This window comes from Berghia stephanieae, chromosome 3 (assembly GCF_034508935.2).
Source record: "Berghia stephanieae isolate SIO BIC M18660-M18661 chromosome 3, UCSD_Bste_1.3, whole genome shotgun sequence".
Lineage (NCBI taxonomy): Eukaryota > Metazoa > Mollusca > Gastropoda > Nudibranchia > Aeolidiidae > Berghia > Berghia stephanieae.
In genome coordinates, this window is record NC_088362.1 from 47,260,701 (window position 1) to 47,284,235 (window position 23,535).

Here is a 23,535-nt window from a genome sequence, read left to right on the forward strand (position 1 = left end):
AATGGACCCCAATTTACATCACATATGATGCATGAAACCATGAAACTCATGGGAATCCAGCACTCATTCACAACTCCCTACCACCCCAAGCAAATGGTCTTTGTGAAAGATTTAATGGCACTCTAAAGAATATGTTAAGAAAAGTGTCAGCAGAAAAACCAGATGATTGGGACAGATACTTACCAGCAATCCTATTTGCATATAGAGAAATACCCCAAGAATCGACAGGCTACTCCCCATTTGAGTTGATGTATGGACGATCACCTCGCGGCCCGATCAACGTAGTAGCCGATATTTGTAAAGGGAATGAGGAGGACAGTAATGAAATTGTGTTTGCTTACGAATATGTAAGAAACCTGAAAGACAGAATAGAGGACACGTGTAAGCTAGCACAGGAATCCGTCAGCGGAGAAATACAAGGAATACTCTGATCGCAAAAGCAAATCAAGAAAATTTGAGATTGGTGACAAAGTACTAATACTCTTACCCGATGACTCGAGTAAACTTTTAGCTACATGGAAAGGACCATTCAAAATAACAGCAGTAAAATCTAATGTTAATTACGAGATTAAAATTAACAACACAACAAAGACATTCCATGCAAATATGCTAAAAATATGCTAAAAACACAGTGTCGCAACCTATGTTTACTAATATCGAAGCTTCAAATGCAGGATTAGTCATACTGTTGGTCATGGGACACAGAAACCCGAGACAGAAAAACAAACAAAAATCGCACAATTGCAACCACCTAAGACAAAAAAAAAAAAAGTACGCAAAGTACTTGGGCTCCTAAATTTTTACAGGAAATACATTTACAACTTCGCGCACATCGCGACACCACTAACAAATCTGACAAAGAAAGGGTCACCGAACAAAATTGTTTGGACAGAAGCGTGTCAGAATAGCTTTAATCAATTAAAGGCATTACTCTGTTCAGAACCAATTCTTAAATTACCCGACATGTCAAAAGAATTTGTTGTAAGAACGGACGCGTCTGATAAGGGCATCGCAAACGTACTATTACAGGAGCATGAGGGAACTCTAATGCCTTGCTTATATGCAAGCAGAAAATTATGGGACAGAGAATCACGGTACTCTGTAATTGAGCGTGAAGGACTGGCCATCGTCTTTGCTTTAAAGACATTCAGCAGATATCTACTGCTAAAAGAGTCTGTGGTCGAAACGGACCATAAACCACTCACGTACATAAGAAATAACAAAATGAATAACAGTAGAGTACTAAGATGGAGTTTGTTTTTGCAAAATTACACTTTCAGTAGCTCTCACATACCAGGCTGTGAAAATATTCACGCCGACCTACTTTCTCGATTCGTGTAGACACGTGAGAAGGGTATAACTTAACCCAACTATCTCTCATGTATACTATTAGTTACCTCGCAAATTATGCCAAATCAGAACGCACAATTTCGATAATTTTATTTGTAAACATGATGTCCCAACTTAATGAAACATTGAGTATTGTTTGGATATATATACCATACCCATTCATGATTTGGGAAATCTTCTCTTTATCTATTATTGTTTTGAATTTTCACTCATTAATGATTAGTAATTGAAATGTCAATATTCCATTTACATTTTCATTCATTTCATTCAGTAAATTACCTTCATATCATCGACTTAAATCATGCTTCATTGCCATCACTATTGTTTATCACAATGATTTGTAATCACATTGCCATCATGTCGTTCATCACAATGATTTGTAATCACAATCTTTCATTGTTATTGTCACCCATTCATATACCTTCGTTAGTATAAACATTTCAATGTCTAGTTAATAAATAATTTAATTGTAGCACAAATCATAACAATGGATTAATGCTAGAGTATCATGATAGTAAATTTACTTCCGTTTGTAAAATCTATCTTTCCCATAATGGTTAAAGAGTATATTTTAAACGTGGGTGGGGGGTGTCACAGTAAAGGTTGTTCACAATTATCTTATTAAATTTTATTTTATTAAGAACTGAATTCATCTCACTCCAGTTATATATCAGTAGGCTTAGATAAACTTTACCTTCTAATATTAGATCGTCTTTCCTTTTATAGATAGTATGCAGATGACGTCACTCGGGGCTTTGTTATTGTTTTTGCCTCCGCGTTTGTGAGTTGTTCTCACTAAACTGTATTAACCAGACTATAAAAGTTCATGGTTACACAGAGTTTGTGTGTTGGTCCGTTATACTTCCGGATGGCAATGTTGTGAACTCATTGGCCAAGCGCATTCTATCTATAGCCTTCCCTCGAATTAATTTCTAATTAGTGAATACTTTTCGTTCTACATTCTGTCACGTAGCCACTTATTATAAAAGTCTAACATTCTACACTCACTTCTCTCTACAATCTATGCCGGACGGCCAGTCGCTCCATTCCTTATATATATTTGAAGATTTTTATCTTTTGGTACTTTGTGGATATTTTATCTCCACCATCAAGACGCCGGAGCTTTTACCTTTGACTGTATAATCTTCAAGGATCAAACCTGAGCCCGCTGTCGAAGGACTATATAATAACCCCTTCCCAACTACCTGGAAGTGGAACTTTATGAGCCTGAGCCCGTTATCGGAGGACTATAGAAACCACGCCTGTCAACTGTCTGGAAACGTAACCTTACGAACTTGACTTATCATCATAAGTTACTAATATATGCACGTTTCTATTTGTAACTACCACAATCACTATTTATCTCTTTTAATTAAATTTCATCTTTCTTTTTATTTCATTCTAAACAAATCGTTAATTGTTTTTCATTTATAGTAACTAGTAAATTCTGGGGCCTCATTCTACATATCTTTATGCATAGTCGAGTAACTCTTTACTCACTTGAGACCATGACGATCCGAAGGCGAGTGCCATACCACAAAATCTCATAGCCGCACAGTACTGCTACACTGGAAAGGACGCAGAGTACTATCGGCAAGTTCTTTTTAAAAGTATACACCGGCCCCGGCACAAATTCATGGTCAAACCAAATAGCGGGGTTAGTCGGGTACTACAGAGAGAGGGAGAGAGAGAGAGAGAGAGAGAGAGAGAGAGAGAGAGAGAGAGAGAGAGAGAGAGAGAGAGAGAGAGAGAGAGAGAGAGAGAGAGAGAGAGAGAGAGAGAGAGAGAGCTTGATATACCGCTCATCATTCTCCTCTTTCCGCTATAAAACCAATCTCGCTCATCGCCAATAATTGATGACCACAAACTCTCTTATATCGCCAAGAATCCTACTAATTGTCGTCCGGATCCGTCTGGAGGCCTAGGAAAGCCATCCGGAGGTCATCTAAAGCATTCTCAAGCCATCCGGAAGCCCTCAGAGCTGCACGAAGCTTTCCCGAAGTCGTCCGAAAGGGAGCCCTTCTGAAGCTCCTCGTGCTGGCATTTCTTTCAATCGGTAAAACTAATTGCCGTCTGGAGACCTAGGAAAGCCATTCGGAGGTCATCTAAAGCATTCTCAAGCCATCCGAAGGCCCTCAGAGCTGTACAAAGCTTTCCCGAAGTGGTCCGAAAGGGAGGCCTTCCGAAAGCTCCTCGTGCTTCATACCTAATTTTTTTTTATTGTCCTAGGTATTATGGACCTAAACTAAGTCGCCTATTGGTCATCTGTTTTTTTATTTTTAATTAGTACTCGCTATATTAATGTCTGGCAAGGAGAAATTTGTGTAAAATTCGTTACCCAAAAATATAACGTCGTAGCCAAAGAATGAAAAAAAAATAATCTTAGAAGCAGGCTAATAATGAGGTCTTAAGTTAGAACCCTAGTTGTGGCAGACCGATATTGTTTTGTATATTTTTTCTTTCTGCTTTGTCTGGCATTGTTCTATACACACCTTTATACCTTATAGTGAAGTACAGTGAGCATTCTCAAATCGTGACAATAATATGCATATCATTTGTTAAAATGTTAACTATTTTTCCAAACTAATCGTTCAACAAATGGGTTAAAATTGGTTGACTCGCCATCAACTACCAATAATGAAATCTCAGGGGCGTGGCTATATTGGTTGATTTGGTGCCTGGCAAAAATGAATGGATTACAGTATTTTAAAAAATAATTATAAAACTGAGAAATGATATATACCGCATCTTACTTATTTGAGCAAGTCTTTTCTTTAATTGTTTTTCTTTCTTTTGTATAAAATTTACAAATATAGCATGTTTTAGTCATTTTCTTCTGATTCTGGCACCACCTTATACTGTAAGCATGTCATGCCACTGGAAATCGTACCGTGTGATAAGACCGCTCTGGGATATTATTGGTCCCAATATTGTTGGATCGAGAAAAACAACCATGTAACTTGGCTTGATATTTATAATTACTCTCGAGAGTTTATGCAGATGATCGAATATTAATCTCAATATCTAGCTTTTAAAATGGGCATGATCTATATTCCCTTTCCATGTGCTCGAGGTCATTGGTCACATTGCAGAATGTGCTCAAAATGACCCACATGGTGAAAAGTGTTCACAGCTTTAAAAATATCTCACATCACTTTTGGTCATTTGACACACGGGTATGTTTACAACTTTCATAAACAAATCAGCGTGTTTACATTTGTTAAGAAATATCCAATCGTTGGACAACAACAAATCATGTGATAGATGACTCGGTTGGACGAAAACATGAATATAGATCGCTCCCATTGATGTTCATTTATCATTCCTAAATTAAGACAGGATAATGAATGCAGAGAATATGTGAGTTTGTTGTCTTTGGTGTATAACACATGTCGGTCCATGCTTGTATCCAGTCCCGATATAGTTGCGGAAAGTTGAGTTCTTGGGAAAGACTCTTTCCTCAAATTTTCTCATGCTACAGCGGAGTACAATGAGAAACTAGTCGGTGATAGAGTTGTCTCTGTCGAAACATATATTTTGAAATAGCCCTTTGAGGGAGTTATACATTCTCCTACACGTTATAAGTTGCTTTTGGTTTGTGGCCCATTGTGATACGCTTTGTGCACATTATGTGGATGTTACGCCATATAAAATGAAACTCACTTTTTAGTTGCCGGGCGACGTGACATCAGACTATTGAATCCGATTACGAACCCTTTTGAAATCTATCAGGGCTGCGTCATGCATAGACTGCTTTTCATATTTATTTATTTTCATTTAAAATAGAGTTGTGATCCATTCACAGGCAGCCACCAAGCGTGCTGTGTACAGTCATGGGCGTCATCACTCACTACTCCTGGCTTGTCATGTTCACGTGGACATTTTTGTGTTGTTTTCACATGCTGCGTGTATTTACGTCACGTCGACCATCATCAACATCGAGGAATAATAGACGAAAGGAGAATAAAGCCATCGCACTGAGCGTGATACTGTCACTAACACTTCCTGCCTTCGTCGTAGTTGTTGTCATAGTAACCAATGCTGTCATGTACCGTGGCTCAAGAATCGGATATGGCAACACAGCGTGCATTATGGATAACAGTAAGTCATCGGGGTGACTGGAACACAATGATATAATATTGTTACAGATAGAACGAAATTGGCGTCACTCAGCTTTTTGTTATTGTTTTTAGCCAGCCATTTTATGAGAAGTTCTCACTAAATTGTACCAATCAGACAATAAACGTTCAAGGTTACAAAATGTTTTGTGTGTTGGTATGTTATATCCGGCTGGCGGATGTTAACACTTAGGAGTTTTTTTTTGTTTTGTTTTTTTTAAAGAAAAAACATCAATACGGGTGACTTAAAAGTCGTTCTGGACGCAGTGACCAAAAAACTTTATATTTATTTCATTTTTGTCCGTTAATAAGCGATAGAGAGAATAATTCAAAATCAACGACTGATTTGAGTTAAAATGAAAGTAGAACATTGTGCATTGGATTGAATGTTTTCAGATCATTAAAACGTCTTCTTGTGGGGGAATTTATACAGTGTGTAAAGATAGTTAGCGCTTGGCTAAGAAGCTCACAACATTGCTATCCGGAAGTATAACGGACCAACACACAAAACTACGTGTAACCATGAACATTATAGTCTGGTTAATACAGTTTAGTGAGAATTACTCATAACCGCGGATGGCAAAAAACAATAACAATTACCTGAATGACGTCAACATCGATCTATCTATATGTTCTGTGCGCTTGGCTAAGAAACTCACATTGCCATCCGGAAATGTAACGCACCAATACGCAAAACTATGTGTAACCTTGAACGTTTAGAGTCTGGTTAATAATAAGTTTAGTGAGAATTACTCATAAACATGGATGGCAAAAAAAAAAAAAAAATTAATGACAAAGACCTGGTGACTTCAACTTCGTTCTATAAAGGGGCACCTTCAAGATGGCGGTATAAATATTTTTTAATTATTTTTTGTTTATGATGATGGTGGTGGTGGTGAGGATGATGATGATGATGATGATGATGATGATGATGATGATGATGAAATTTTATTTTAAGAATTTATGGAGTTGTTTGAAGAGTATGAAACTTATCTTAGTGTGAGTCTCTCTCTCACTCTTTCTCTCTCGCACACATACACACACACACACACACACTCTCTCTCTCTCTCTCTCTCTCTCTCTCTCTCTCTCTCTCTCTCTCTCTGTCCAGATATGTTTTATTGGAGGGATTTTATGAAAGATAATAAATTATTATGACTATTGTAATAACTTTTTTAAAGTATCACTTAACTCGACATACTTATTCTCCTTCTATCGTCGTGTCGTTTTGCCTCTATAGATAGTATGCAGATGACGTCACTCAGGCCTTTGTTATTGTTTTTGCCATCCGCGTTTGTGAGTTGTTCTCACTAAACTGTATTAACCAGACTATAAAAGTTCATGGTTACACAGAGTTTGTGTGTTGGTCCGTTATACTTCCGGATGGCAATGTTGTGAACTCCTTGGCCAAGCGCATTCTATCTATAGATGGTTCGAAGATGACGTCAGTCAGGTCTTTGTTATGGTTTTTTGCCATCCGCGTTTATGGGTAATGCTCACTGAACTGTATTAACATAACTATAAATGTTCATGGATACACAGAGTTTTGTGTATTGGTCCGTTATACTTCCAGATGGCAATGTTGTGAGTTTCTTAGCCAAGCGCATACTATCTATAGCCCGTAAACCGACGTACAAGAAATGAAGTGAGTAGGAAAGTGCCAGAAGACAAGAGAGAATAAAAACTTCGCAGCGGCGATGGAGGGTTCGAACCCGCGACCTTACTGAACTCCGCCTTGCCGGGGAGATCGTAACTCTACCGTATGAGCTATCCACGACCCCAAAAAATGTCGCTTCAAATTCTAGTCTATCGAGAGCCACTTTTTTCCCCGACTTGTTGAGGTCACGGGTTCAACACACACGAACGCCGCGAAGTTAGTTGGCCAGCATTTAAGCCAAATAGGCAATATTCTCAACACAAACATGTACCTAACATAGAAACGATTGAGACATTGAGTATGCTCCGGTATTTAGGGTGAATTTTTAATTCAGAAAAGTGAGTGGAGCAGACACTTATGTTGATAATAACAAGAAATGAAGTGAGTAAGAGAGTGCCAGAAGACAACAGAGAATAAAAACTTCGCGGCGGCGATGGGTCGAACCCGCGACGTTACATACTGGTACGACAACTGCGCCTGGCCGGGTATATCGTGATTCTATCGTATGAGCTATCCACGACCCCCCAAAAAGGTCGATTCAAATTCTAATAAATTAATTGTTCTTCAGAGGCGAATCCTTTTCATGACCCTTACATTGCCTGCCATTTTGTTGACGGTGGAAGTATCTTAAATATTAGTACCGGACGAAACTCTTGGTAGTCTTAACCCTTACGAGAAACCAAAATTAAAATTAAAGTGAAAGGTGCGTGGACTTCGAGTCTTGACTTTGCTAGGTCTGCTCACATAAGAAGCGAGTTTTGCAGTATGTTGCTAAACGCACTGAAGAATAGGCCGTTTGCTCTTATCCCAAGGGTCAGATTTTGACACGCACTACCTCTCCGCCCCGTCGACGATGATTTGGACTCTTTATCAAATTTATTGTTGGAGCAATATTTTTGTTTTTCCTTGACTTGTGTAAATGAAGTCATGTGTCCTATGCAATCTGTCATTGGACAGTGAACTTATCAAAAACACAAGTGCGCTGCGCATTTACCTAGCTAATTTTCATAGCAGACAGCAATCTGGTTTTCCCTGTAGACGACACACACACATGCGCACAGAGAGAGAGAGAGAGAGAGAGAGAGAGAGAGAGAGAGAGAGAGAGAGAGAGAGAATATACTCTTTCGTTCATTTATATAGATATAAAACAAAGGAAAATGCGGTCCCACAGTTAAAACAATTGAATAATCTTACACTTACATTGAACTATTTGCCAATAATGTTTACAATAAACACCAACTAATAATTCATTCATTTTCGCTATAGATAGAATGAAGATGACGTCACTCAGGTCTTTGTTATTGTTGCTTTTGGTTTGTTTATTTCTTTATTTATTGCCATCCACGTTTATGAGTAAATCTCACTAAACTCCATAGATAGTTCGAAGATGACGTCACTCAGGTCTTTGTTATTGTTTTTTGCCATCCGCGTTTATGAGTAATGCTCACTGAACTGTATTAACATAACTATAAATGTTCATGGATACACAGAGTTTTGTGTGTTGGTCCGTGATACTTCCGGATGGCAATGTTGTGAGTTTCTTAGCCAAGCGCACACTATCTATAATGTGTATCAAAAATCAAAGTGTGCTGCACGTGCAAGCCTGAGCAGTTTGATACGTGAACAAAAAAAAAAGTGTGACCGGGGGGGGGGGGGGAGGAGCAATTTAGGCGATAAGCGAACTAGAAAACAGATCAAAACGTTGTTTTGAAATCGTTTAAATGGTCGGAACAGATAATTTCAAAGCTTTGAAAGTCCTAAGAATTAAGCTGGCATTAAGAATACACAGAAGTGTCTTAAAGAGCTCCCAGAGGTTGGCGTGCGTGGCTATAGATAGAATGCGCTTGGCCAAGGAGTTCACAACATTGCCATCCGGAAGTATTACGGACTAACACACAAACTTTGTGTAACCATTAACTTTTATAGTCTGGTTAATACAGTTTAGTGAGAACAACTCACAAACGCGGATGGCAAAAACAATAACAAAGGCCTGAGTGACGTCATCTTCGAACTATCTATTGCTTTCCACCATTTTGATAGCACGCTAGGCTAATCTGTCACAAAATACTTTTTACCAGATCAAGCTACCCAATTAATACAAGGTCCGCAAGAAACCTCGACTACACCAGGAACTAATATTGCTTCAGACCTTATATTAAATATAAATTATCACATTTTCATAATCATTAGGTTATTTTTCATATCTAAAACTGCACTACACCGTTTAACCATCTCCTTACCAACTATAGATGGTATGCAGATGACGTCACTCAGGCCTTTGTCATTGTTTTTGCCATCCGCGTTTGTGAGTTGTTCTCACTAAACTGTATTAACCAGACTATAAAAGTCCATGGTTACACAGAGTTTGTGTGTTGGTCCGTTATACTTCCGGATGGCAATGTTGTGAACTCCTTGGCCAAACGCATTCTATCTATAGGAAAAACGTCACATTCGTTACGTTACAACCAACATTTTTCTTTTTCAAATTTCTTTGGTACATCATAAAATTTAAATGAAATGTTTGTTGAAGAGCATGTTTTGCTAAAGAAATTATTTATCGCAAGAACTTACTGCTATTGTGTTTGAGTGATAATTTTCTTTTGTGTGTGTGTGTGTGTGTGTGTGTGTGTGTGTGTGTTAGTTGGGTGTGAAGTTTTTGGGAAAATCCTGAAAATGGCTGGGAAGGAGAGAGTTAACGTAAATATGGCAATGACGCAAGAGGTATTGGCCAGTTTGCACTGTACATAATATTAATGATAATAAATTAAGATGGCCAGACAAGGGCAACAGAGAAATACAATAAGTAATAATTGTAAAAATAATGTATTGCCGGTTTCTCACATTATTTTTTCATCTGGTATGAACAGTATATGCAATCTACGGACCTCTTCTTATCATCACCGGTTGCAACATCATCTTCTTCATTATCGTTGTCGTCAAAATTTGGATTGTTCGACGTCTTCAAGAGAACGAAGAGTTCTGGAAAGATTTTGTGGTCTACATGAAGTTGTCTACGATGACGGGGATGTTTTGGATTCTCGTCATTCTTGGGGAAGTGTTCACGAATGATGTGATACGGTATTTTTCTTCATCCTCATCATGTTATCGCCAACAAACTTCTATCTAATTATCAATACACCAATTCGCTCATTCATCAATCCTTCCATCCTTCAACCAACCTATTTTCTTATCAATCCTTTGATCTATGTTTGTGTCTATTTATATATTTTCTTGAAGCTAAACTTGGGCATTTATATAGAACAATATCCACTAAATGTGTTCAAAGCGCTTTACAAGGGGTCCCTAGCCAACAGCAACAATTAATTAAACACGTTGGACGACACATGACGCCTGTTGGCGATAGGTAGTACTTTTTTTCCGACAGACACAACGATGTTAACGACCAGATACTCATTTCATACCCGAGTACAGTGAGAGAAAGTGAGTAAAGAGCATTTTCCAGGGACTCAAGTATGCGCCGCTCAGAGCGGAATTCAAACCCTGGACTATCAGATCCAAAGGCGAGTATCATATCACAAGGCCACATAGCCAGCTAGCAGATCAATTGTGATAATTGGCCATAGTTTTATATTTTCTTTCTCCGCTTTCACTGCATTTCTTCTATTAATCAGTTTATTTATATACTTATCTTTTTATTTATGTGTATTTTACTGCTCAACGAGGATACTCCATTATTCAAAACAAAACACTTCAATATATATATATATATATATATATATATATAATATATATAATATATATAATATATATATATATATATAGTATTATAAGACTTTGATAACGATAACACGCTTTATTAAGAAGAAGAAGACTAATTAAACTGGGAAACGCTGAAATTTTTATTTTGCCCACACATGTTAACTTGAAATTCACTTTTCGGTAATAGTAAAAGGTTCACCCCGGTATAATACTGGGTTGGCTCGGTGAGTTACATACCATGTGAACTTAGTATAAAATGACAAAAAATACATACTGTAGGTAACCTCTTGTGCATTTCGTCCTTACATATCGTCTCAAAAATGTCAACATCGGTTTTCTCGCCAGTTTTTACATCAGTTTATTAGTAAATTTCACGGGTATCCAAAGATCATTATGAATTTTAAACAGTTTTTTTTTGTCTCTCCTGAAAAGTTGCGTTTTTAAGATACGATGGTTTTGCACCCTACCCTCGATACGAGATTATGCCCTCATGGATGACAACTTTCATATCTCATACTGATTCCAGTATGCGCAATCCAATTCAATTGGTAGAGTACTCGTTTCACAAGCAAAGGGACCAAGATCTATCCCGTTTGCAGTCGAGATTCCTTTTTCTGACCCCTCTGTCCACCCAGCAGTGATCGGAAAACTGGGTCAGTAAGGTCTGGTGGAAAGTACTTTGCGATAGACTAGCATCTTATTCAAATGGTAGTATGCAATTGCTATCGTCCGTTTTAGGCTATAGAGAATGGGATAAAGTAAGGCTCCGTGGACCTAATGGCACTGAGTGACTGTACTATGCGCAATCCAAAATAAGCATAGACAATTCGGTATTACCCTGGGTGACCTACAAAGATTACCTAGGTTTTTATTTTAATTTTTAATTTATTTATTTATTATCATCATCATCATCATCATCATTATTATTATTATTATTATTATTATTATTATTATTATTATTATTATTATTATTATTATTATTATTATTATTATTATTATCATTATTATTATTATTATTATTATTATTATTATTATTATTATTATTATTATTATTATTATTATTATTATTATTATTATTATTTATTATCTTATCTAAATACAAAATATGAATGTTTCCTCCTCACAGGTTTTTCGCTATAATCGCCAACGGATGCCAAGGAGTGTTTATATTCGTTTCTTTTACTGCTAATCGCCGAGTCCTAAGTCATTATGCAGAAATATTCAACGGTGATCGGTCTTCTACTGTAACAGCATCATTGTCAAATGCAAAAAATAAGCAGCAGGAGAGAACCTAATGTAATGTGTAATAGCGGAAGCCAAACCAGATACGTAGACGACCATAAAGACAACATGTGCCAAAGCACTTCTTCTTCTTCTTCCTCCACCACCACCATCACCTCCTCCTCCACTACTTGCTTCATTTGCTTATTTATCAAAAATGATCTAGGGTTGTGGTTAAATACTTTAATAGGTATATAATCCAATTCTACACATTCTTATTTGTTGACTTAATAATTTGGGTCATCAGAGCTCTTAACTTAATAGTGCACTCGCTTCACATACAAAGGGACAGAGATTGATGGGATGGTTTAGATAGTGACAATTTAAGCTTTAGTCAAAAAATGAGACATGTGCAATCATTATTATTTTATTAAGATGAAATAATATTTTAAAAAATGTAAAATGCCAGATCTCTGATCAATCTAACCTTGTATCACTTATTTCATTTGGGTCCTTACTTTGCCTTAAATCTCTGTCTCAAAGGGCACATAAGGCTTTTACATTTTATTAGATGTATGCAAACATTTTTAGTCAAGAATATATGTAAAATGAGACGTAAAATGTAAGATCTCTGATCATTCTAACTTTATATTCACTTTTATAACAATAATAATAATAATAATAATAATAATAATAGCAATAATAATGATAATGATAATGATAATAATAATAATAATAATAATAATAATAATAAATAATAATAATAATAATTATAATAATAATAATAAATGTACATTTATATAGCGCTTATGCCGAAGCTTCAAAGCGCTTCACATTGACCATCAGTAAATAACATTACACACTGCAGATTCGGACATACGAACAAAAGCTCACACGCATCCAATTACAAACACACACTCACACACATACATCCATATACATACTGTATGTCGCAGTAAAGGTTGTTCACAATTATCTTATTAAATTTTATTTTATTAAGAACTGAATTCATCTCACTCCAGTTATATTTCGGTAGGCTTAGATAAACTTTACCTTCTAATATTAGATCGTCTTCCCTTTTATAGCCTTCCCTCGAATAAATTTCCAATTAGTGAATACTTTTCGTTCTACATTCTGTCACGTAGCCACTTATTATAAAAGCTGATAGTCTAACATCTACACTCACTCTCTCCACAATCTATGCCGGACGGCCAGTCGCTCTATTCCTTATATATACTGGAAGATTTTTATCTTTTGGGACTTTGTAGATATTATATCTCTACCATTAAGACGCCGGAGCTTTTAACTTTGATTGTATAATTTCAAGGATCAAACCTGAGCCCGCTGTCAAAGAACTATACAATAACCCCTTACCAATTGCCTGGAAGTGGAATTTTACGAGCCCGAGCCTGTTATCAGAGGAACATATCATCCAAGCCTGTCAACTGCCTGGAAACGTAAACTTACGAACCTGACATATTATCATAAGTTACGTAATATATTCACATCTCTATTTGTAACTGCCACGATCACTATTTATCCCTTTTAATTAAATTTCATCATTATTTTTATTTCATTGTAAACAAATCGTTAATTGTTTTTCATTTATAGTAACTAGTAAATCCTGGGGCCTCATTCTACATATATCTTTATGCATAGTCGAGTAGCTCTTTACTCACTTGAGACCATGACATTTTGGAGGGGACACATATAAAGAATTGGAATTATTTCGTTACATATATCTATTTCATCTAACTTTAAAGTTTAAATTGTAAAGCTCTTAATTACCCCACTTGATCGTATTTTAATTGAACTCCCTATTTACAGGATTATTTTTTTTCTTTTTCATTTCTTCATCAGTGATGATACTCACAAAAAGTCAAAAAGGAGGAAAAGTCGGAAAAACGGAAAACTCACCAAGAACATTCTTGCACCACAGGAAAGTAGGCAGGATGACTTCTTTTGAGTACAATTTTAAAACGCCCAGAGTCCAGTAAAAGGAGGAAATTTTTATATATATATATATATTTTTTTTTTTTTTAAAGGAGGTATTTTTTAAAGATTTATTATAATATTTTAAAAAAAAAGTAAAAGGAGGAAATGAAGGAAATATCCGCGGATCGAGGATCTGAGGAGGAAAACCGAGGAAAGGAAAGAAAACCGCGGATTTCCGCGGATCCGCGGAAAAGTATCATCACTGCTTCATTTAAATGGAATAGCAATTTATCCATTCATTCTTTCATTTAAATTGAATGGCATTTTATTGATTCATTCCTTCATTCATTTATTCATTTATAAATTATTCATTCATTCATTGTTCATTCATTTATTCATTCATTCATTCATCCATTCATTCGTTTATTCACTCATTTATCCAATCATTCATACATTTATTCCTCCCTTCATTCTTTCATTCATACATTATCCATTCATTCATTCATCTATTCACTCAGTTTTTCATTCATTCATTCATTCCTTGTCCACTTTGTTATTATATCACTCATTTCATTTTGTTGTTTGCCTCATTCATGAATTGTTTTCAATATGTTTACATTCCATAACGATTCATTCACCTATCATCCAATCACTCAGTGTTGTGAACACATTTTGTAACTATTGTAAATCTTACGATATTTTATTGTTTTGTATTTCAGACATCACTGTTAAACACTCTTCAATGCCTAATTACAATTGTTGAACAACCATTGAACAAGAGAGAGGTCCCAGCCACGAACTGAGTTGGTAAATATATCCTTCATTATTCTCTTTTACATGAGTTGGGCATCACATAGTAACTATAGACATCGTGATTTGTTTTGCATAGTGATTTGTTTTAAATACATTTTTGGCATATTACTGTTACAGAAAACCACTTATATATTATGTTCTGAAAAGTGAGCCTTAAAAAAAAAAAAACAAAGAATAATAAAAGGAGTCTACTAGCCGTGTTATATTATTAGTGATAGATAACTTGGGATTATTTTGGCATCCTATTATTGTTATCACACTCTAGTATATTAGCGTCATTGCGAATAATTGTACACAAACTAACGACGAGTCACACACATTGGTGATACATTTTTCGTAGTAACATAGTTTAGAGTACACGCGATTGACACATTGTTATTGACACAAGTCATAATAACTCCGCATTGTATTGACACATTGCTTTATAAGATATAACGATAAAAGGCATCAAATTCAACATACATAAGTTGAAATAAGAGAGAGAGATTTCTAAAAATAGAACAGTTCATTCCAGTAAGTGTAAATGAATAAAACAGTCAGTAACAGTATCCTGTCAATATAATATATATAAAATATCGTAACTAATTTATTGCAACATGGAAGCATATAAAAGATACTTAAGTCTCGCAAAGGACTTAGAAATACCCCAGGAAAGAATATTTTCATGGTGCGAAGAGAAAGTAAAAGAAGAAAAAGAACATGAAGAAAGAATTCGTAGAGAAGAAAATGAAGAAAGAATTCGTAGAGAAGAAAATGAAGAAAGAATACGTAGAGAAGAACGAGAAGAAAGAGTCCAAGAAAGGGAATAAAAAGACAAATAGCTTTAGCAGAAGAAGAAACCAAAAGGACCCAAATGATGCTGGAAATTGAAAAAACAAAAACCGGTCATGAAAGAAAACATAATAATAGTGATGAATTTTTCGTGAAACTTCCACGCATGCCAACATACGATGAACGCTCAGACTGTCTAGAATCCTTCTTACACCGATTTGAAGTTCAGGCTAAAGGTTATCGTTGGCCAGAAAGCAAATGGGCCACAGCCTTGATTAACTGCCTATCTGGAGAACCGCTAAAAGTTTTCTATACCTTAACAACTGAAGATGCAGATGACTATGGTAAAATTAAAGACGCTCTACTAAAAAGATTTAGATTAACGGAAGATGGTTACCAGGAAAGGTTTCACACTGCAAAACCGGAAAGTGGAGAAGACTTTAATACATTCGTGAACCGAATTACTCAATTTCTAAATCGGTGGCTTGAGTTGGCAAACGTAAAACAAGACGACTTTGCAGGCCTTTACTATCTCAGGCTGAAGAATCGAATCTATCAAGCTTGCAACCCAGATTTAGTCGCATTCTTTAAAGAGAGAAAGCCAGAAAACTTGGACAAATTAAAAATCTACGCAGAAAACTTTAACAGCGCACATCCATTGACACCCCTTAGCAGAACATTGAAGGAACCATACTACGCTGCCGCTGCTCAGAGTCCAGGTACACCTTAAGTTCAGTACTCAAATACAACGAGCCGATCAATCACTCGGAACACGCAAGTGAAACAGGATGACTATAGTTAAAACCATGGAACAAACAGTTCAATAGAGACCATAGCCGACCCTATCAAAACAAAACAAGAAATAGCACTGACAATAATACTGAGTATCAGAAAACCAACAAACCTATAATTAAATGTCAATATTGTGGAATGAAAGGCCACACAGCAGACAAATGTTACAAAATCGTGGGATATCCAAAAGAAACTGCAAATGCATCACTCCAAACCAGTGTAAATAATCAGACACGAGTAATGTCAGGAGAAAATATAAATGTGTATTGCGTGAAAGGTATGTCACTTTTAACACAAACTCACAAGTCAGGATCGCTATTTTTTTGTGAAGGCAAAGCTAATGGAACTGATTGCAAAATATTGAGAGACACAGGATGCAGTACAGTAGGAATAAAAGCATCTTTGATCAATGACGAAGACAAAACTGGAAAAACGGTACAATGCATCACATTCAGTGGCACAGTCGAAACTTTTGAAACAGCTAATGTGTACATAGAAACCCCATACTATACAGGAATAGTGGAATGCTGTATACTTCCCAACCCCGTCGCTGATGTTATTGTTGGCAATATAAAAGGTCTTAAAGACAACCCAACAGATGTAAAAGAATGGTCATTAACCCAAGAAACAGCTTGTCTAGCAGAAACAAGAAAGATGACTAAGACAACAGAGAAGCCAATGACTATTTCTCTTGAACCACAACAATTTGACAGGAACACGTTCATTGAAGAACAGAAAAAGGACCCGACTTTAACATCATATTTCAATATCGCAAACAAAGGGATGAAATCAAAAGTTGAATACATGATTGAAAAAGATATTCTGTTCAGGTTACATAGGAAAAAAAACAAAATAGCTAAACAACTGGTCACGCCGAGTATTTACAGAAACAAAATCCTTGGAATAGCGCACGATTCAATAACTTCTGGACATCTTGGGAGCTCTTCCACATTGAAGAGAATATCCGAGAATTTCACATGGCCTGGAATTACTAAAGACGTCCGAGAATATGTGAAATCGTGTGACACATGCCAAAGAAGAGTCGCAAAAGGCAGAATACCGAGATTGCCATTAGAGACAACCCCAGTTATTGAAAAAGTTTTTCAAAAAGTTGCAATTGACATTATAGGCCCTTTAACAAAATCAGATAGAAACCATACACACATACTAACACTAGTCGATTACGCAACCAGGTGGCCAGAAGCGATAGCATTGAAATCAACTACATCGGATCACATAGCTGAAGCATTGATGACAATTTTTACTAGAATAGGCATACCAAATGAGATACTGTCGGACAATGGACCCCAATTTACATCACATATGATGCATGAAACCATGAAACTCATGGGAATCCAACACTCATTCACAACTCCCTACCACCCCCAAGCAAATGGTCTTTGTGAAAGATTTAATGGCACTCTAAAGAATATGTTAAGAAAAGTGTCAGCAGAAAAACCAGATGATTGGGACAGATACTTACCAGCAATCCTATTTGCATATAGAGAAATACCCCAAGAATCTACAGGCTACTCCCCATTTGAGTTGATGTATGGACGATCACCTCGCGGCCCGATTAATGTAGTAGCCGATATTTGTAAAGGGAATGAGGAGGACAATAACGAAAGTATGTTTGCTTACGAATATGTAAGAAACCTGAAAGACAGAATAGAGGACACGTGTAAGCTAGCACAGGAATCCGTCACAAAAAAAGCAGAGAAATACAAGGAATACTCTGATCGCAAAAGCAAATCAAGAAAATTTGAGATTGGTGACAAAGTACTATTTTTAATTCAGAAAAGTGAGTGGAGCAGGCACTTATGTTGGTAACAACAAGATATGGAGTGAATAGAAAAGTGCCAGAAGACAATAGAGAATAAAAATTTTTCGCGGCGGTGGTGGGGTTCGAACCTGCGACCTTATTGGTACGACAACTCCGCCTGGCAGGTGAGAGCGTGGCTCTACCGTGTGAGCTATCAACGAACACAAAAATATTCGTTTCAAACTCAAAGTCATTACTAGATCCCTCTCTCACCCACTTCTTGAGACCGCCGATTCGTTCGTACACCACCATCGCGAATAATTTTGACCAGCAGTTAAGCTTAATAGCCAATATTCTCAACACAAACATATAACATAGAAACGATTGAGACATTGAGTATGCTCCGGTGTATGGGGTGAATTTTTAATTCAGAAAAGTGAGTGGAGCAGGCACTTATGTTGGTAACAACAAGATATGGAGTGAATAGAAAAGTGCCAGAAGACAATAGAGAATAAAAATTTTTCGCGGCGGTGGTGGGGTTCGAACCTGCGACCTTATTGGTACGACAACTCCGCCTGGCAGGTGAGAGCGTGGCTCTACCGTGTGAGCTATCAACGAACACAAAAATATTCGTTTCAAACTCAAAGTCATTACTAGATCCCTCTCTCACCCACTTCTTGAGACCGCCGATTCGTTCGTACACCACCATCGCGAATAATTTTGACCAGCAGTTAAGCTTAATAGCCAATATTCTCAACACAAACATATAACATAGAAACGATTGAGACATTGAGTATGCTCCGGTGTATGGGGTGAATTTTTAATTCAGAAAAGTGAGTGGAGCAGGCACTTATGTTGGTAACAACAAGATATGGAGTGAATAGAAAAGTGCCAGAAGACAATAGAGAATAAAAATTTTTCGCGGCGGTGGTGGGGTTCGAACCTGCGACCTTATTGGTACGACAACTCCGCCTGCAGGTGAGAGCGTGGCTCTACCGTGTGAGCTATCCACGAACACAAAAATATTCGTATCAAACTCAAAGTCATTACTAGATCCCTCTCTCACCCACTTCTTGAGACCGCCGATTCGTTCGTACACCACCATCGCGAATAATTTTGACCAGCATTAAGCTTAATAGCCAATATCTCAACACAAACATATAACAAGAAACGATTGAGACATTGAGTATGCTCCGGTGTATGGGTGAATTTTAATTCAGAAAAGTGAGGGAGCAGGCACTTATGTTGTAACAACAAGATATGGAGTGAATAGAAAAGTGCCAGAAGACAATAGAGAATAAAAATTTTTCGCGGCGGTGGTGGGTTCGAACCTGCGACCTTATTGGTACGACAACTCCGCCTGGCAGTGAGAGCGTGGCTCTACCGTGTGAGCTATCAACGAACACAAAAATATTCGTTTCAAACTCAAAGTCATTACTAGATCCCTCTCTCACCCACTTCTTGAGACGCCGATTCGTTCGTACACCACCATCGCGAATAATTTTGACCACAGTTAACTTAATAGCCAATATTCTCAACACAACATATACATAGAAACGATTGAGACATTGAGTATGCTCCGTGTATGGGGTGAATTTTTAATTCAGAAAAGTGAGTGGAGCAGGCACTTATGTTGGTAACAACAGATATGGAGTGAATAAAAAGTGCCAGAAGACAATAGAGAATAAAAATTTTTCGCGGCGTGGTGGGGTTCGAACCTGCGACCTTATTGGTACGACAACTCCGCCTGGCAGGTGAGAGCGTGGCTCTACCGTGTGAGCTATCAACGAACACAAAAATATTCGTTTCAAACTCAAAGTCATTACTAGATCCCTCTCTCACCCACTTCTTGAGACCGCCGATTCGTTCGTACACCACCATCGCGAATAATTTTGACCAGCAGTTAAGCTTAATAGCCAATATTCTCACACAAACATATAACATAGAAACGATTGAGACATTGAGTATGCTCCGGTGTATGGGTGAATTTTTAATTCAGAAAAGTGAGTGGAGCAGGCACTTATGTTGGTAACAACAAGATATGGAGTGAATAGAAAAGTGCCAGAAGACAATAGAGAATAAAATTTTCGCGGCGGTGGTGGGGTTCGAACCTGCGACCTTATTGTACGACAACTCCGCCTGCAGGTGAGAGCGTGGCTCTACCGTGTGAGCTATCAACGAACACAAAAATATTCGTTTCAAACTCATAAGTCATTACTAGATCCCTCTTCACCCACTTCTTGAGACCGCCGATTCGTTCGTACACCACCATCGCGAATAATTTTGACCAGCAGTTAAGCTTAATAGCCAATATTCTCAACACAAACATATAACATAGAAACGATTGAAACATTGAACTGCGTCACAAATTATCGCGATGGATTGTGTAATCAGAACGAATCGTGCGGTCAGATATGGTGAGTAAGACGGGATCTAGTAATAGACTAGTGAGTAAGACAACGAATAATATTTTTTCGTGATAGCTTCACACGCGTAGAGCACGACAACTCCGCCTGCCAGGTGGAGTGTCTACCATAGTCGCAGTTCGAACCCACAACACCCCGCGAAAAAATTATTCTAATTCCTCTTCGGCACTTTCTATAACCCCAATCGTTCGTACCAACAATGCCTGCCATCACTTTTACCAGATTAAAATTACCCAATAGCATACTCAATCTCAATCTTCTATGAAATTTGAGAATATTGGCTATTAAGCTTAACTGCTGGTCAAAATTATTCGCGATGGTGGTGTACGAACGAATCGGCGGTCTCAAGAAGTGGGTGAGAGAGGGATCTAGTAATGACTTTGAGTTTGAACGAATATTTTTGTGTTCGTTGATAGCTCACACGGTAGAGCCACGCTCTCACCTGCCAGGCGGAGTTGTCGTACCAATAAGGTCGCAGGTTCGAACCCCACCACCGCCGCGAAAAATTTTTATTCTCTATTGTCTTCTGGCACTTTTCTATTCACTCCATATCTTGTTGTTACCAACATAAGTGCCTGCTCCACTCACTTTTCTGAATTAAAAATTCACCCCATACACCGGAGCATACTCAATGTCTCAATCGTTTCTATGTTATATGTTTGTGTTGAGAATATTGGCTATTAAGCTTAACTGCTGGTCAAAATTATTCGCGATGGTGGTGTACGAACGAATCGGCGGTCTCAAGAAGTGGGTGAGAGAGGGATCTAGTAATGACTTTGAGTTTGAAACGAATATTTTTGTGTTCGTTGATAGCTCACACGGTAGAGCCACGCTCTCACCTGCCAGGCGGAGTTGTCGTACCAATAAGGTCGCAGGTTCGAACCCCACCACCGCCGCGAAAAATTTTTATTCTCTATTGTCTTCTGGCACTTTTCTATTCACTCCATATCTTGTTGTTACCAACATAAGTGCCTGCTCCACTCACTTTTCTGAATTAAAAATTCACCCCATACACCGGAGCATACTCAATGTCTCAATCGTTTCTATGTTATATGTTTGTGTTGAGAATATTGGCTATTAAGCTTAACTGCTGGTCAAAATTATTCGCGATGGTGGTGTACGAACGAATCGGCGGTCTCAAGAAGTGGGTGAGAGAGGGATCTAGTAATGACTTTGAGTTTGAAACGAATATTTTTGTGTTCGTTGATAGCTCACACGGTAGAGCCACGCTCTCACCTGCCAGGCGGAGTTGTCGTACCAATAAGGTCGCAGGTTCGAACCCCACCACCGCCGCGAAAAATTTTTATTCTCTATTGTCTTCTGGCACTTTTCTATTCACTCCATATCTTGTTGTTACCAACATAAGTGCCTGCTCCACTCACTTTTCTGAATTAAAAATTCACCCCATACACCGGAGCATACTCAATGTCTCAATCGTTTCTATGTTATATGTTTGTGTTGAGAATATTGGCTATTAAGCTTAACTGCTGGTCAAAATTATTCGCGATGGTGGTGTACGAACGAATCGGCGGTCTCAAGAAGTGGGTGAGAGAGGGATCTAGTAATGACTTTGAGTTTGAAACGAATATTTTTGTGTTCGTTGATAGCTCACACGGTAGAGCCACGCTCTCACCTGCCAGGCGGAGTTGTCGTACCAATAAGGTCGCAGGTTCGAACCCCACCACCGCCGCGAAAAATTTTTATTCTCTATTGTCTTCTGGCACTTTTCTATTCACTCCATATCTTGTTGTTGACAAAGTACTAATACTCTTACCCGATGACTCGAGTAAACTTTTAGCTACATGGAAAGGACCATTCAAGGTATTAGCAGTACGATCTGGTGTTAATTACGAGATTCAAATTAACAACACAACAAAGACATTCCATGCAAACATGCTAAAAAAATATTTCGATAGAGACAGATTATCACAACCAATATTTAACCATGTTGAAGCTGCAAATGTAGGATTAATCATCGAAACTCACAGCGATGATGTTGAACTACAACACACCCCACAACACGGTAACTCTAAAAATAGTACAATTAATGACGTCACAATCAATCCTCAACTAAACGAATGTCAGAAACGAGAAATCAGGTCATTATTAGAAAAGTACCAGTCAGTCTTTACAGACGCACCCGGACATACAACATTAGTGGAACACGACATAAAGTTAACCACATCTACCCCTATCAACGTGAAAAACTATCCTATTCCATTTCACGCACGAGAACAAGTTGAAAAGGAAGTTAAGGATATGCTAGATACAGGAATAGTTAGATATTCTTCAAGCCCATACTCATCACCAATAGTAGTAGTGAAAAAGAAAGACGGATCGATAAGGCTATGTATCCACTTTCGCAAATTAAATAAAGCAACAGTATTTGATGCAGAACCAATACCAAATCAAGAGAATTTATTTGCTGCCTTATCTCAAGCAAAATACATGACTAAATGTGATCTTTCTAGAGGATACTGGCAGATTCCACTGAAAGAATCATGTAAGAAATACACAGCATTTCAATCACCATTAGGATTGTTAGAATTTAACTATATGCCATTTGGATTATCGACAGCCGCATCGACATTCCAAAGAATGATGCGTATATTATTAAAAGACATCCCGTCTACACTCTCATACTTCGACGACGCATGTATTTTCTCAAACTCATGGACTGATCACATGACAACCTTAGAATTAGTGCTTGAAGCATTAAAACGTAATTCTTTAACAACAAAACCGTCAAAAACAAGCATTGCATTTTACGAAATTGATTTTCTCGGTCATACCGTTGGTCATGGGACACAGACACCCGAGACAGAAAAACAAACAAAAATCGCACAATTGCAACCACCTAAAACAAAAAAAGAAGTACGCAAAGTAAACAATTTTTACAGGAAATACATTTACAACTTCGCGCACATCGCGACACCGCTAACAAATCTGACAAAGAAAGGGTCACCGAAC

At 37.5% G+C, this 23,535-nt stretch overlaps 1 protein-coding gene across 1 annotated transcript; it reads left to right on the top strand.

Annotated features, from left to right (window-relative positions):
* Window positions 1–5,441: 5,441 nt before the first annotated feature.
* On the top strand, window positions 5,442–12,271 carry LOC144969260 (uncharacterized). Its single transcript, XM_078908373.1, has 3 exons — window positions 5,442–5,451; window positions 9,993–10,203; window positions 11,972–12,271. The coding sequence occupies exons 1-3, from the start codon at window positions 5,442–5,444 to the stop codon at window positions 12,138–12,140; spliced, it is 390 nt and encodes a 129-aa protein (XP_078764499.1). The 3' UTR covers window positions 12,141–12,271.
* The last annotated feature ends 11,264 nt before the right edge of the window (window positions 12,272–23,535 follow it).

Excerpts from the sequence above, each read along its gene's own strand:
- LOC144969260 (XM_078908373.1), top strand. Across the intron at positions 10,204-11,971 it reads TTCACGAATGATGTGATACG|GTTTTTCGCTATAATCGCCA; the intron begins GTATTTTTCTTC and ends TCCTCCTCACAG.